The following is a 15,514-nucleotide window of genomic DNA, read 5'->3' as shown; positions in this document are numbered from 1 at the left end:
TTTGAACCACAGAGAAGTTGGCATTGCTATTTCAAGGCAGTAGAAAGCAACTGGGCCATTGACCAACAACACTGACCAGTTATTTAAAGGGATCATTATTCAGATAGTGACATGGGCCTACATAGGCAGGTTCACAACACATGTACACTGCTTGTTACACACACAGGGACGTATAAAAAGGTTGCAGGTAGGTAAATATAATACACCATTAATGATGAAAATGGTAATGACAATGAAATGAAATGTGAACATAGCAGAGGTCAGAATAGAGCTGCTGTCTGACTCCACATTAAGAGAGATGCTGTGCACATTAGAGGTGGACAATATGGCCCTAACATAATAAAATAATAATCACAATATTTCAGAGTATTTTTGCGATAACGATATTCCTGACGATATGACAAATATATTAAAAATATATATACTTTATTATTCATGTAAGAAAACAGTATTATGAAAAAAATGTGATCTAGTTTTACAGTTTGCCTTCAAATATTCAGTAAAAACTAAAGAAAAATGATCTCACATTTCTTTAGTTTGTGAACAACAGTAACTCAGAGTGAGATTCAGATTCTGCATACAATATAGTTCAACACAATACATAAATACAGTTATAAAAAGATAAAGTGAGAATATTTTGGTAAGTGTCAAGTGATTAACTCAAGAATGCAACAGATAAAGTTGTCCTTAGTGATGTGCGACCGGATGCAGGCACATCGTGACCACGATGGCTGAGGTTCGATCATCCTGCTTGCTCCTTTCTACACAACTGAATCAAGATGTTCTTGTGGATGGCAGCTTCCTTCATGGCAGCTTCGTATTGGCAGCACGCTTGGTCATTTTCTCAACCCTCATAAAGCAAGTCAAGTATGGCCCGATATTATTAGGCCCTATCGCTGTTTCATATATCAAGAATTTCTGTGCGCTAATTTCCTGTTAAGTCATTTAGCTGGTGCTGGTGTTTCATGGTTTTCTCATCTGCTACCTCTTAGTCTTGGTCATAGTATGTCTCTGCCATTGCCCGCCTGCGTATTTGATGAAGTCACAGTCATGCATCAGTCATTTGTTATTTCTGTTTGGTTGTCAAATGCTATGGGTGAATAGCAGCTACAGACAAAATTGTGCTAAGTGGTAAGATTAAGATGTCCTTTATTGAACCCAGGCATTGACACACAGTGCAAATATAAAAATAAGAGAAGAATACAATCAAAACAATTTGAGTAAAAATATACACATGATGTGAGAAAAGTATTAATAAAAGGGAAAGTATGTACAAACGAATAGGGGATAGTATGTAGCCTGTGATACATGCTATATACAGTACAGCACAATGCTACATGTACAAAACGCTGCATGTTATATACAACAGTGTTTCTTGGAATTTGATAAACTGTCCAGTGCTGTTAAAACACGTTCAGACTATTAAAGAAACTCACTTTCAAGCTACATTCTGCAGCTGCACCACGATCCTGCTCACTCACAAATATTAATAATCTCCAATATTAGACTATATGAATTATGTTCCATCAGTGCGACCAATCACATCGATAGAGATCATTATTCATTGATCCTACGTGTCTAAAGCTTCACACTGATTTTTACACACATTATTTGCAATAAACATTTCAGTGCAGGAGCTGCTCTGACAGACTGACAGCTGTCTGATCCATGTGCACAGAGGCACAGACTTAGGCCTATTAAAAAAAAAACAAAAACAAAACTTGCAATAAAAATGACAGATTTTTTATTCTGAGCTGAGAGTCAATTAATTCTGTGTAATATTTGAAAGTGAAGACAAAATACGATATTCAAAGAAATGATGCGTATAAAAACAGTAGCCTAACTTTAGATAGTCCAGAGTAACAAACTAATATCCAGCCAGGGTTTAGATTGTGGCAGACAGTAAAAGCTCCGCTAATTAATGCACTTCGATACGGACTGAATGAATGAGGATATGAAACAGTGAGAGGGAGGAGACAGAGAAAAACTCAGGGTTTGTTGAAGAAAATCTGCTCCCGACCAGGTTAGGGTCACAGACTCAGTTGCCATAGTAACTGACACCGGGCTTCATTTACCTCTCTTTCTGGAGCTGAAAACCCAGAGTTTCATTTAGGGTTAACATAGGCTACTCAGAGTTTGTCTGCAATAGCTACCCCACTGATCTAGTCAGTCTGCTAGAGTAGACCTGAAAACTAGATGGCTCTTTTTACTCCACCATAGCAGGTAGTGTGAATCTCTAAACTGTCTGCACAATTATTATCAAGTGTCTCCATGTGACCACAAATGAGGGGAAAGTCCAGTGATAGCTTAACTCTAACTGATAGTAGCCTATAGGCCTAGTAAATGCCTTTCCATAGATGTACATCAGTTTTTTCACATCTGGCTGTCAACATAGGCCTATTCATTCATATTTGTATTTTTGATGACAACTTTGATACAGTGCGACACCTGCTGGTCATTTTTAATAACTACTTTGGCGTGCTTGCTGTCATGTTGATAGTTTTACTCAGACTTCGCTGTTCACGGTACATCCTGAAGAAAACCATGGAGCTTTCATTTTCATGGTCTATCAGCTGCATATTAACAGGCAATACAATAAAACGCTGTTGCATTACTTCATTGCCTGTCTGTGTGGGTCGAATCTGCAGCCTCCGGGTCTGCAGAGACATCCTGCTGGCGTAAAGGCCAAGAGGTAACCTTATTTTGAAAGGCACAGCCCAAATGTAAGTGACAGAGCACGTTAGCCAATCAGAAGCAAGGGAGCGCTGAGAGCCCGCCCACCAATGAAACGAAATATGGAGTGGTAATTTTGTTTTTTGCAATAGGAACAGAAAACAAGAAATTGAGCTGAATTTAGTTTTTTCATTTTTTGCCAAAAACCAAAAAAAAAAAACGAAAAAACAAACCGTTTCTTTGTTTTTCATTTTTGGCCAAAACTGAAAAAACGACAAAACATTTGTTTCCTGGTCAGGGTACCTTCAGGCAGTTCATTTTTTCGTTTTAAACCAAAAACGAAAAAACGGTATTTCTTCTTACTTACTTTCTTACTTACTCTGTTAAGTTAAACTCCTTATCCGAGAGACACTCTGGGCCACATATGGAGAAAAAGAACTGTCCCTGGCTCTACAAGTTGCAGAGGCTGAGTGCAAGAAAGTCTCTTCCTCTCAGCCAGACACAACTCTGGAGGCATATGAGTTTATGCTGACCCACTTAGAGAAGTTGGTGCACAAAGCAAAAGAAGCGCACCAGAACTGGAACCGCTGGGCTCCACCTGCCGAGCAAAAAGACTTTGATTGGTGTATAAGAGCGCTCGAGATGCACATTCCCGAGCTGGTGTCACAGAAGGCAGCCCTCATCAAAGCAGCAAGTATAAAGACAGACACTGGACAAGAACCCATCTCAGTCCGCAGCTTAGCCCCAGTGGCAGCGATAAAGCTAAAAGCCACAGCCCTACCAAAGTTTGCTGGCAACCAGCGTGACTACTACAGATGGAGGAAAGAATGGGAGGCTCTGCAGAAGCAAGGTGAACCGACCGGCTCCAAAGAGGTGAAGAAATTTTAGCTGCTCGATAGCCTAGACGAGAAAGTGGCCAGAGATCTACGCCTGTCATCATACAGTTCATCAGACGAGATCTTCAGAGTCCTGGAGAATCGGTTTGGGAACCAAGCCGCCATCGCTCTCGAAATCATCGAGGAGCTACAAGCAACTCCACCAGTCAGGAGCAGCCATCCAAGGAGAATCATAGAGCTCATCCAAACTGTGGAAAAGGCCCTCTATGATTTGAATGAACTGGGCAATGCAGACGCCATAAAGAACCCACTAGTGACTAAATCCATCGAGGGCAAGCTCTCAGAGACTCTGAGGAAAGACTGGCTCACCTATGCTGCTGACGAGGGAAACACTGTTAACCACCAGAACCGCTTCGACAAGCTCATCGCATTCCTGAAGTCACAAGAATCCATATATGAACAACTAGATCAGCTGAGAGATGCATCGAACCCGCCAAGGAGAAGACCAAGTGCCTAAAGTACGCCAGAACAAAGACAACCAAGTCCAGCAGTGAAATGGGCTGCATCATTTGCGGTGACCCAAAGCACAGAAAGAAACTGTTTTTCTGCAGAAGGTTTAGGACCAACCTAAAGCCATCGGAGAAGAGGGACGCAGCACAACAGCTTGGTGCCTGCAAGAGATGCCACGAAGTCCACAACAGTGACTACTGCAGAAACACTACTTACCTGTGTGGGAATCCAGAGTGCAAAGACCAACACCACTATCTTCTCTGTCCAGTTGCCAGACCCCAGTCCCAAAGAACACCTAAATCCGGTCCAGGAAAAGCTGAGGGAAAAAGATACACAGAAGCCCAAGAAGAGTTCCTCTCCAAACTTCCACCTGAGCTGGCACAGCAGTGTTGACACGCCTTCTGCAATGTCACATCCAGAGCATACAACTCCACTGCAGCTGAGAGAGGCCTTCTGGAGGAAAACGGCTTAAACGAGTACCCAGTGATCCTGATGCTCCTTGACGTCACTGCCAACGATGGACAAAGAATCGGAACCCTCACTGACCTGGCATCAGACACGAACTATATAACACATAGAGCTGCAAGCAAGTTGAACCTTAAGAGTGAGGACGTGACACTGGTGGTTTATGGCATTGGAGGGATGAAGGTGTCTGTGGCAGCTAAGCGCTACCTCCTCAAAATACGTGTCAACACTCCAAGAGGGACTCTCAAGTCACATCAACTGATCTGCTATGGACTTGATAAAATTGCAGAAGTTCACAGACATGTTCCAGCTGCCAAGTTACAGAAGATCTTCCACAGCCCTGAACCACACTGGCACGCCAAGTATCCGTGGACAGAAGATCCAGTATCTCTACCCAACAACAAGAGAGCAGTTGAAGCCACATTTCTCAGAACGGAGAAGCAGCTGGTGAAAGAACCAGATTGGAAGACAGCCTATGCTTCACAAGTCCATGAAATGGTTAATCGCAAAGCTGCAGTGGTACTGTCCAAAGAAGTTCTGCAGAACTGGACCAGGCCAGTGTGGTACATAAGTCACCTTATCGCACCAAATCCACATTCAGTCTCCACCCCAGTAAGGCTAGTATGGAACAGCAGCCAGAAGTACAGAGGCCTGAGCTTGAACGACATACTGATCAAAGGTCCTGACGTCCTGAACCCGATCAGAGCGGTCCTGCTGAGGTTCCGAGCTGGTGTCTTTGCTGCCCTTGGTGACATCCGCAAGATGTATAACTCTGTCTGGTTGGAGGAGAGAGAGGTCCACCTGCACAGGTTCCTGTGGCATGACACTGAAGATGACGAAATAGAAGAGTTCGCCATAACAAGAGTCAACATCGGAGACAAACCTGCTGGTTGCATAGCCCAAGTCGCCATGCGAGAGACCGCCAACTTGCCTCCATTCAGCCACTTCGAAGAACAGAAACGTGTGCTGGAGGAAGACGCATACGTCGATGACATCCTGACCTCTCACAACAACCTCGACCACCTGAAACTCCTCACGTTCAACATCGAGCAGATCCTTAAAGCTGGAGGATTCTTCATGAAGCCCTGGGGCTACTCCAATCAAAGTGGGAGGAAAGGTCCGAGAGGTGAGAAGATGGAGTCAAAGACCATGATCCTGCTGAACCAGCTCACTGAAGAGGATAACAAAGCCCTCGGCCTTGGCTACACCATTGATGATGACAAGCTACATGTCATGGTTGCAGTGAACTTCTCCAAGAAGAAGAGAAAAATGCGCCCTGGTCAGGACTTACTGAGAGAAGAAGTAAGAAGACAAACCCCAGATCCACTCACCAGAAGAGAGCTGTTAAGCCAAGTCTCTGGTCTCTGTGATCCACTCGGCCTTGTGGCTAGAGTAATGTACCGCGTAGAGGACACCTGGGATGCCCCCTTGTCCAAAGAACTCCGAGAAGACGCCATAAAGCTCCTCAAAGAGTATGCTGACCTGAGCCAACTCAGATTCACCAGACCCCTGACGCCACCAGATCCATGTGTAAAACCAAGTGGCATCACCTTCTCCAACGGCAGTGAGCATGCATACGGCACTGTGCTGTACCTATGCTGGAGCTGCAGCCATGATGTCATCATGAGGCTAGTCGAGTCAAAGGCCAAGCTGACTCCTCTTGACCACAAGGGTGACCCTGTGAAGGCGGAGATGTGCGGAGCAGTCTTTGCAGCCCAGTTGAAGAACTACTTCCAGAGACACTGCCGAATCGAAGTCGAGAGCTGGTACCATCTCATCGACAGTCAGACCGTCTTGGGCGCAATACAGCGTGAGAGTTATGGCTACCAGACCTTTTTCGCAAACCAAGTTGGCGAGATCCAGAGCAGCACCGACATCCGAGATTGGTGGTGGATTCCAGGGCCGGTGAACATTGCAGATATCATCACCAGAGGGGCCAGTCCCGATGACCTAACTGAGCAATCTGAGTGGCAGTCGGGTCCAAAGTTCCTTCAACTTCCTGAGAGTGAGTGGCCGAAGAAATCAGCCAAAGACGTCGCTGCACAAGCAAGAGACAATATCACAAAAATACAAAAGAAAACATTTGTCAGAGTACTCACCCGAAGTCAACAGAAAGCGCAAGATCCAATCAGAGTCCAGAAGACAGAGTCCAAGTCCAGAAAACCACCTGCAGTAGCAGCAGTCCAAAAGCTATTGGACGAAAGGCGCTTCAGCAATCTAAGGCGGCTGGTCGGGACGATAGCGTGGACTTGGAGAGCAGCAAAGAAGTTCCTGCATGGCAAGATTGGAGACAAAGAAAAGTGGGAGGCAGTACCTTCATCTGGTGTCATCTCGGTCAACGAAAGAGAAGATGTGTTTCGAGACCTATGCCTGGCAGCACAAGAGGGTGTACACTTTCCAAACACAACAACTGACAGACTGGTTGTCTACAAAGATCAAACAAGTGGACTCCTGATGTGCGGTGGCAGGATCCAGACTTTCAGAGAGGACCGCAGAGCTGTTCCCCTGCTACCTTTCAATGCCTGGATTTCCACCCTCCTAGCTCAAGAAGCACACAGTGAGGGACATGACGGAGTAGCAGGAACTTTGCTGCAGATGCGAAAGAAAGCATGAGTCATCAAAGGGAGAATTATTGCCCAAAAAGTCGTTGACAAGTGTGTCGTTTGCAAGAAGGCAAAAGCAAAAACCTGTCAGCATATAATGGGAAACTTGCCCGAAGAGAGGTCGAGTCCAGCTGCACCATTTCAATTCACATCTGTCGACTTGTTCGGACCGTGAGGAACCTTTAATGTTGAAGGCAAGTGAAGGAGCTGCTATGTTACATTATAATAACCTTTCCTATTTTAATTTGAACTTTTTTATGTCAACCTCCCAATGAGGTGCAGTTTCCTCATTGCTGCCCTTTGCATTGAGGCCCTCCAGACTGGACTGGTATGGACGGAGTGTAAGGGTGGTCCTCCTTACTGCTGGGCCTGACCTGTACTGGGATAACATAGTCTTGCAACAGTGAGCCTCAACAAATATCCACTTCATGAAAACTGGGATTAAAAAGTACAACTATGTTATCATTTATGACCTGGATGTGATTGCAAGTCCATAAAACCAAGCAACTGTATTGATGTCTGTGTTGTATTTGTTTAAATAGTCCTATAAAACGATGCTAGCAGCATTGTCACCCTTACGTTCCTCAGTTTGTTTATACTTTGAATATAACTAATCTAATGATCCAAACTGAATAATATTGAAGTGACACAGTAATGACAGATTCAAAATGTAGTGTGTACCAGTTAAAGTTACTAGTATTAAAGGGAAATTTCGGTTTATTTCAACCTGTCTCCTATTGTCCTAAATTTGTTTCAAGTGACTAGTGACATGGAAATAATAGTTAGCATGTTAGCCGTTAGTCTAGATACAACCGTAGCATCAGACCTGTAAAAACGTAATTGAACGGGCATCCTTTCAAGTGCAAATTTAGTCCACTAAACAAGCTTTTTCTCTACAAAGACCGCCTCATATCGTTAGGATAAATGTCAGAGAACATATAGAAAACAAAATGTAAACGTGTGGTCTTACCTTACCGGTGTGCTGCCGTGTTTGTTTACCTAGTAGCTCTGCCTGCCAAATCGCGGCCGAAATATCGCGAGAACAAGCAGCGATCTCACAGCGTGCCTGAATAAGCAGCATCAGCTGGAAGGCAGAACCAGACAGTAGCCTGAAAACTTCATTCATTTATTTTATGAAAGATTTATAGAATAATGGCTGAGTTTTTGCCAGACTTTGAGGAGGAGGAATTTGATTTTGGAGAGTTTGATGGCCGCCCTTATTTATTTGAGCCAGAATACACTGAGGAAGAGCTTCATGAAATTGAAGAATGGAGGAGGAGAGAGAGAGAGAGAGAGAGAGAGAGAGAGAGAGAGAGAGAGAGAGAGAGAGAGAGAGAGAGAGAGAGAGAGAGAGAGAGAGGTGCAACAGGTAGAGGACGAGAGAGGAGGAATGGCTGCTGCCACAAGGCTGCGTAGCTCTGGAGATTGGTGGTGTACCTGTGGATGCTGTGGCCCAATGCCCACAGAGGAGGAATGCCTCTGTTGCAAGGAATGGGACCGGTTGCAGCCTTATTTTCAAGGTCTGGATGTGACTGAGAATGAGACACTTGATAATACACAACACTGCATCACAGCGTCAGAAGACTTCCCCCCTGTGATCCACAGGGCTGTCTTGGAGACCTTTTTCCATGTTCCAAAAATAAACTGGAAGAGGTGACCAAGACCAGAGGGAGAAAATGGACAACTATCGATAGAGTAAGTAAAGCTACCCAAGATTTAGATATTTATTATTTCTCTCTCTTTCATATATATATGAATATAAGAGAGAGAGAGAGAGAGAGAGAGAGAATGTTGCATAGTGTATTTTGGCTTCATAATTTTCACAAAAACCTGATCCTTTCCTCTTTTCCAGCCAGTGCAGACTTGTGGCCTACCGGGTGGTGCTGGAGTGGGTGCTCAAAGGAGAGCGTCTTGGTCGTCACAATAGGAGTGTATTGCCTAGTTGTATTATTGCTGCCATCAGAAGGAAGTACCCCTCCCCGACCGGAGGACACTGAGGACATGTATACAATCATCTGATGATGAGGTTTACACACCTAACCCACAAAGTGACTCAATAACTGTAGTTATGACTGTATTTCCTATAATTCCCATTTACAGTCTTTCAACGGCTGTGCAATCCATTACATTATTCCCAGTGCTTTATTTTTCCTGTTCTATACACACCACCATTTTTTTTGCAAATTTCAGGATACATTTCAGTTTTCACATATTATGTAATCATTTTTTTTTTTAATTTTGTAGTCTCCATTTGGTGTTTCACTTGTCTTATTTTGTACATTGATTTCACCAAATGTTGAGCTGTTGTAATGTGCATTTCCCATGTGGATCAATAAAGGTCATTCATTCATGGTTCTTATAGTTTTTTTTTCAATGTTGAGGCTGAACAGTATTATTAATTATATTTCAATCGTTGTCATAATAGCAAAACTGAGTTTTACTGTATTTATGTCAAATTTCAGTGTTACCAAAAAAAAAAAAAAATCAAATTTTTAGAAGTAAAAAATGTACTTTCAAAAATATATACAAACAGTTATTGAAGACAGTGAATGCTAAAAGGTAGAGAATGCAGGATTTTAATCCCAAAATAGATGGACTTCTAAAAAAATATTTTATCAAAATCATAAATAATGAACCACTGGAAAACTGTGGAAGTCTATTTATCTGCACAGACCGAGCCCTCTGCCTGTTATTTCTCATCTTGTCATTGTTTTGGTGTGCGGCCCTGCCCAAAAGGAGCCCAGCCAACCAACACAATGAGAAGATGAGAAATAACAGGGAGAGAATTTGGTATATGCAGATAAACAGACTACCACAGTTTTCTAGTGGTTCATTAGTGATAATTGAGAGGAATTATTTTTGTACAAGTCTATATATTTTGTTTTTAAAATCCTGCATAATCTACCTTTTAAGAAAAATACTATGTAGGATATTTGTCATGTTCAATAAGGCTTGAACCTTAACTGTGGCGAGAAAGTAGAAATGCCTTTGGAGGCCTAGGAACAGGTACAATGTTTTGCAGAAGTCTTCTTCTGGGTGGTTGACGACGGGGCAACGGCTTTGTATAAATCACAGTTGGATCCTCCCTCCTCTTCAGGACACGCTCCACAAGGTCGTCACAGAATGCCTGCTGGGTGTGTACATGGGCTTCGCAACCCATTGTGCACTTTGTTTGGAATAACAATATCTGTACCGTGGTTGTCCTGAGTGGCAAAGGAAAAAAAGGTGTAATCCACTGTCTGCGGTTTAGTGTAACACAATACTGGTGAATTGAAGAAAAAAAAACAAAAAACATACATTATCAAAAGCACTCAGTTTCAGAGTGACTGCTCATCCCTTACATTCTTTATACATCTCTATATCTCAGTGTATAAAATACACCAGTTACTCCTAATTGGTCAAGTGAAAGTCTGCAACTTCCAAAATAATCAGAATATGAGCTTGTTGTTCATTAACGAACACATACTCCACACTGCTCATCTATAATTTTTCTTGGATTTCAAGATGTCTAAACTAAGCAAATGGCACTCAATATCTAATGAAATATGTTGCTCTGCTCTGCACAGAGGACTTATCTGGCCAGACAACATTATAACTTACTAGACTACAAAGCATCTATAATTGAACATAAACAGTGATGTGTCAAATCTTTACCTTCTTTGGTAGTAGCCTGTGCTCTGCCAACACTGGCATTGTGATCCAAGATGGCCAGCTGGGTACGAGCCCTCATGGTGTCGTACTTGAAGTGTAGCCTCTTTTCTGTGTACTTCAACATTGAAGAGTGATACACCTCGAGCGATCCTGTGTTGGTGTAAGTTCAAAAAGAACAATTGGAGTTAGATACACAGCTGAGTAACTACTGAGAATACAATTATTATTAGAACTACTAATAGCGATAGCATTTATTTAGTAGGTAATTGTAAAAATGATAGCAAAGTATTCTGTGATTTGTAGACACAGGAGTTACAGAAAACAGATTACTGAATGTAAATCATGAGTCTTTAAAAAATGCATATCTGTGTGTTTGAAACGTGCCATCTGTTTCAAGTCTCGCAGGAGATTGTTGTCCATCACTACAGACTTGAGAGCCTTGAAAGCAGAGGATTCAACTTGAAGCCACTTCTTTCTTTGTTGCTCCTCTGTCATGGCCGGGTGATGACAGACATGCTCTACACCATCCTCCTCCCATCTATGCACACCACAGATGTGATGGAGCAGTGACCTCCATCGTTGCAGACATTTCTAAAGAAATCACAATGGACTTTTAGTGACTCATTTATCCATGGAGAACCCAGTAATGTAAAGGATCCCATGGTTTAGATAATGTGACTCGGACAACAGATTAGAAAAAAATATAGTCTTTTTGTATAATACCAGGGTGATAATAATCTGAATACCATTCATATCCATGATCATTTCAACCATTTATCTTTCATAAATGACTTCATGGTCTCAAGTAAATGACAGTTACAAGTAAAAAGGAATTACTACCTCAGGATCCCCATTTGCTGAGCTGCATGACCAGTAGAGGTGGTTGGATACATATTTCAGCCAGGGTCGCAGATCTTGGTTGTCCTTTTTATTTGATGCTGTCACAAGTTTCTTCATCACACCTAATTTGAAAAAAAATTATTACTTACTCTTGTGTACATGCCAGGGGTCCAATTCATGGTGAATATCACTGTAATCTTCCCTCATGATCTTACGGATGGATGGCGACCTATCTGTGGTGATAACGCCAACATCTACGCCCATATGAAGTAGGTAGTTGAGCCCCCTCTTGAAACCTATCGCTTCCATGGCTACTGAGCTGGATGCTTCTGAAACCTGCAGCAGAAGAATGTCATATCAGATATGATATCAACAGTATGTTATTATCTGTAAAATAAGGTTTATGTGATTTTTTTTAATCATAGACAAATACTACATTCTGAAGTACCTCAACCAATTCAAAATGAACGATTTCTTTTGTTGAAAGGAGTATGTGGAATAGAAAGTGTATAATTTGTCACAGTGAAACAACAATAATCGAGCATTTACATTTAGAGTAGTAAGTGAAATGCCTACCAGGACTATCACATCTGGCATCACCACATAAATCCACACTCTTTCCAATTCCACGGAGGCGCACTAAGATTTTGTCGTGTTGATCTTTGTATGCATACTGTATAACAGGTACGAGGTATGTGGATTGAATAGAGTAAAATTGTGTTGGTTTGGGAATTTCCACGTTCATTAGTTTCGCCCACTCAGCTATGCTAGTGTATGTTGCTCCAGTAAATATTGTTGCTGCGCAGAAGAGCAAGTTGTTTTCCGCCATCCCTCTGACATCAGGACATGAGGCCCACTTGTCCGAGTGGCCATTTAGACACGACCAGTCAATTTTTATTTGGCTGCCTCTTGATGTGACTTTTTTCGCAGAAATAACGCACCCACATTGGTTACATCTTTGAAAAAGTTCCATCAGTTTGGATTCATTTACAAGCCACTTTTTCTCAGCCCATCTCCCTGTGAGCTTGTTGTGGCTGATCCAGTGGTGGAGGATGAGCTGGTGCTAGGAGTGACATAACTGCTGTCCTTGGGATCCACTATGTCCATTTCCCCAAAGTTCATGCTCAGTTCGCTCATTTCTGCTGCATCTTCATGTTGAGTCTGAAGAGACAGGACCGTTGTAGAATTTATAACTAACAGTAAAGATACTTTGATAATGGATGTAATATGCAGAGCTGTTGGTTTTATAATAGAGCAATTTTTTTTTTTTTTTAATTGTGAAAAAGCCATTCAACGTACCTGTGGGACATCTACATTGGATGTAGTTTGGACAGTCCATGTATTCTTAGTTGGAGCAGTCAAGTCCTTCAACACACAAAAACAATAAGTTCAGTGTGACTTGAGTAATTTATGTTGTCAATGCTTACTATTCAGGTATTTAGAATAAAAAATTAAAAAAGTGTGAGCAATGCAAAAATTACCACTGGTTGTGCCCGAATTGGAGGCAGTGCTAAATATGAGCCAGATGAAGATGGCTTCCTATGAGGCATCGTCTGTTGTGGACGAGAAGAAGAAGCCTCTGTCCGGTTTTTGTGGGCTCATCTCCTCTTTCATCCATCTTTGTAGGGGTGGAATGTGGGACTGTAGCAAAGTCTGATTCCTTGGTCGTGTCACCACCATCAGCTCCCTAAAAAATAAAACAGAAGTAGTTTTTTCCCCAACCCCCAATGAAATATGTGATCATTACTATTCAGTTGAAATTTAATAATTATTCAATTTTGGTGGGATAAAGTTAAGACTGAAACTTATTCCATCATTTCAAAGTCCGAATAGGCATATACTATGGATGTGTGGCGTAAAGATAACCCCCATACTAGTAGTGCTACAAGTTTATTATGATACAATTACCCATTTTTTCAGAAAGGTGTGAGCATTGCAAAATTTACCACTGGTTCTGCCCGAATTGGAGGCAGTGCAAGATATGGGCCAGATGTAGATGGCTTCATACAAGGCATCGTCTGTTGTGGACTTGTAAGAAGAAGCCTACATCCAGTTGTTGGGGGCTCATCATCTCCTCTTTCATCCATCTTTGTAGGGGTGGAATGTGGGACTGCAGCAAAGTCTGATTCCTTGGGCGAGTCACCACCTTCAGCTCCCTAAAAAATATAGCATAATTAGTTACATCCAACGCCCAAATAAGAAGGTCATTATTATTATGCAGCTGAAATTTTTTCAAATAATTTACTGATATAAATTTTTCATTAAGTGTTTCAATGAAGACATTACTTTATAAAGACCATGTAAGGTCTCACCGAAATAATATCATTCATTGCCACTAAATATCTTTCTAATATTTTCTAAATGGGTTAGTGTGGAACACAGTCATTGCTGACAATGCAGCATATGCAGCGTAGGTACACACATATTTTAAAAGTCATATAACAGATAAGTATAATTATTATAACATACACAATAGCTTTGGCAACAATATTACACATATAATGTAAGTTTGTTGATATGAATACCCTGATTGTCAAATGCTGCAAAGGGCAAATGAGTCTAAATACATATTAGAGTCAATGTGAAATCAGTTGAATTTTAGAAAATTTAGGTTTAGGTTGTAACATATTGAGGGGGGGAAAAATTACAGATTCAAGGTGAAAAAAAAAAATATAGGTGGAAAATCACCCAAAATATCTGCACACTTTTTACGTTAGATACAAGTAATTTCAGTTTAGAAAGACTTAATCTAACACACATCTTCAACAGGCATCACAAGCCTGTTGGTCATCTGTATTGTATCTGTTATATTACAAATTAGTACAATTACTCTGACTAACTCCTACAGTGTGCATAACTTTTGTCGGATGTTTTACTTCACTTTTTTTTTTTTAACTACAAATTACTTCATTATGTGACTGCTTTGAAGTTATCCTGCCAGACGTAAACAAAGAGCGAATCCCTTTGGGCTACGTCTATTTATTGAAATAGAGTTGATACAGGTAGGGCTAAATACTGATTAGCCTAGGCTACTTTTGTCACATCAATAAAGAAATTTGAACTAATTACCTCCACTCGGTCTGCATCAGGTATCCCCTTGGGAATAGCATTTCTCTTCAGGAAAAGTTTAGATTGTCCCTCCTTGGTCGGTAGGTAATCCTCTTGATCGAAATGATCACTGCAAACATGATGATCGGCGAGGTGCAGGCTATCAACTGGTGTGTTTTCATCCATTTTCAGTACAACTAGCCATAACTTCATTATATCCGGATATTTGTATGGCAGTCGATGAAAGCTGCGGCTATTACACCACATTTTGTTTTCACAATTAGGAAATACACACTTACGAACCATTTTACTTTGCCAAACTGATCTCCGACGAGTTGCCTGTTATCTCCGCTAATGTCCTCCACCTGGAATTGTAACCAGCTGGGCTTTATGTAGAGCTGCTTGTTCTCGCGATATTTCGGCCGCGATTTGGCAGGCAGAGCTACTAGGTAAACAAACACGGCAGCACACCGGTAAGGTAAGACCACACGTTTACATGTCGTTTTCTATATGTTCTCTGACATTTATCCTAACGATATGAGGCGGTCTTTGTGGAGAAAAAGCTTGTTTAGTGGACTAATTTTGCACTTGAAAAGATGCCCGTTCAATTACGTTTTTACAGGTCTGACGCGACGGCTGTATCTAGGCTAATGGCTAACATGCTAACTATTATTTCCATGTCACTAGTCACTTGAAACAAATTTAGGACGATAGGAGACGGGTTGAAATAAACCGAAAATTCCCTTTAAGTTAATCCTCTCATAAGTGGATGTGATATGTAGAGATACCACCTAGGCCGTTTGTCTTCGCTTTTTTTTTTTTTTGACCAAGCTATCACGAGGTGAGTAGCATTGTAAGCATAATTAATAGCGATATACTGTCTATACT

At 41.7% G+C, this 15,514-nt stretch overlaps 1 protein-coding gene across 1 annotated transcript; it reads right to left on the bottom strand.

The window, feature by feature from the left end:
• Positions 1-1,132: 1,132 nt before the first annotated feature.
• Positions 1,133-14,990, bottom strand: LOC117254210 (uncharacterized). The gene is made up of 10 exons (XM_078162426.1): positions 14,648-14,990; positions 13,525-13,734; positions 13,060-13,265; positions 12,878-12,943; positions 12,155-12,739; positions 11,794-11,914; positions 11,579-11,700; positions 11,123-11,329; positions 10,742-10,888; positions 1,133-10,290 (listed from the first exon to the last, which is right to left on the bottom strand). Exons 5-9 carry the CDS (start codon positions 12,173-12,175, stop codon positions 10,856-10,858), a joined length of 504 nt encoding a protein of 167 aa, XP_078018552.1. The 5' UTR covers positions 12,176-12,739; positions 12,878-12,943; positions 13,060-13,265; positions 13,525-13,734; positions 14,648-14,990; the 3' UTR covers positions 1,133-10,290; positions 10,742-10,855.
• Positions 14,991-15,514: the final 524 nt, after the last annotated feature.

This window comes from Epinephelus lanceolatus, chromosome 2, assembly GCF_041903045.1.
Source record: "Epinephelus lanceolatus isolate andai-2023 chromosome 2, ASM4190304v1, whole genome shotgun sequence".
In the NCBI taxonomy this organism is placed as follows: Eukaryota; Metazoa; Chordata; class Actinopteri; order Perciformes; family Serranidae; genus Epinephelus; species Epinephelus lanceolatus.
The sequence above is the reverse complement of the archived record's forward strand: the minus strand, read 5'-3'. Positions and strand labels throughout refer to the sequence as shown.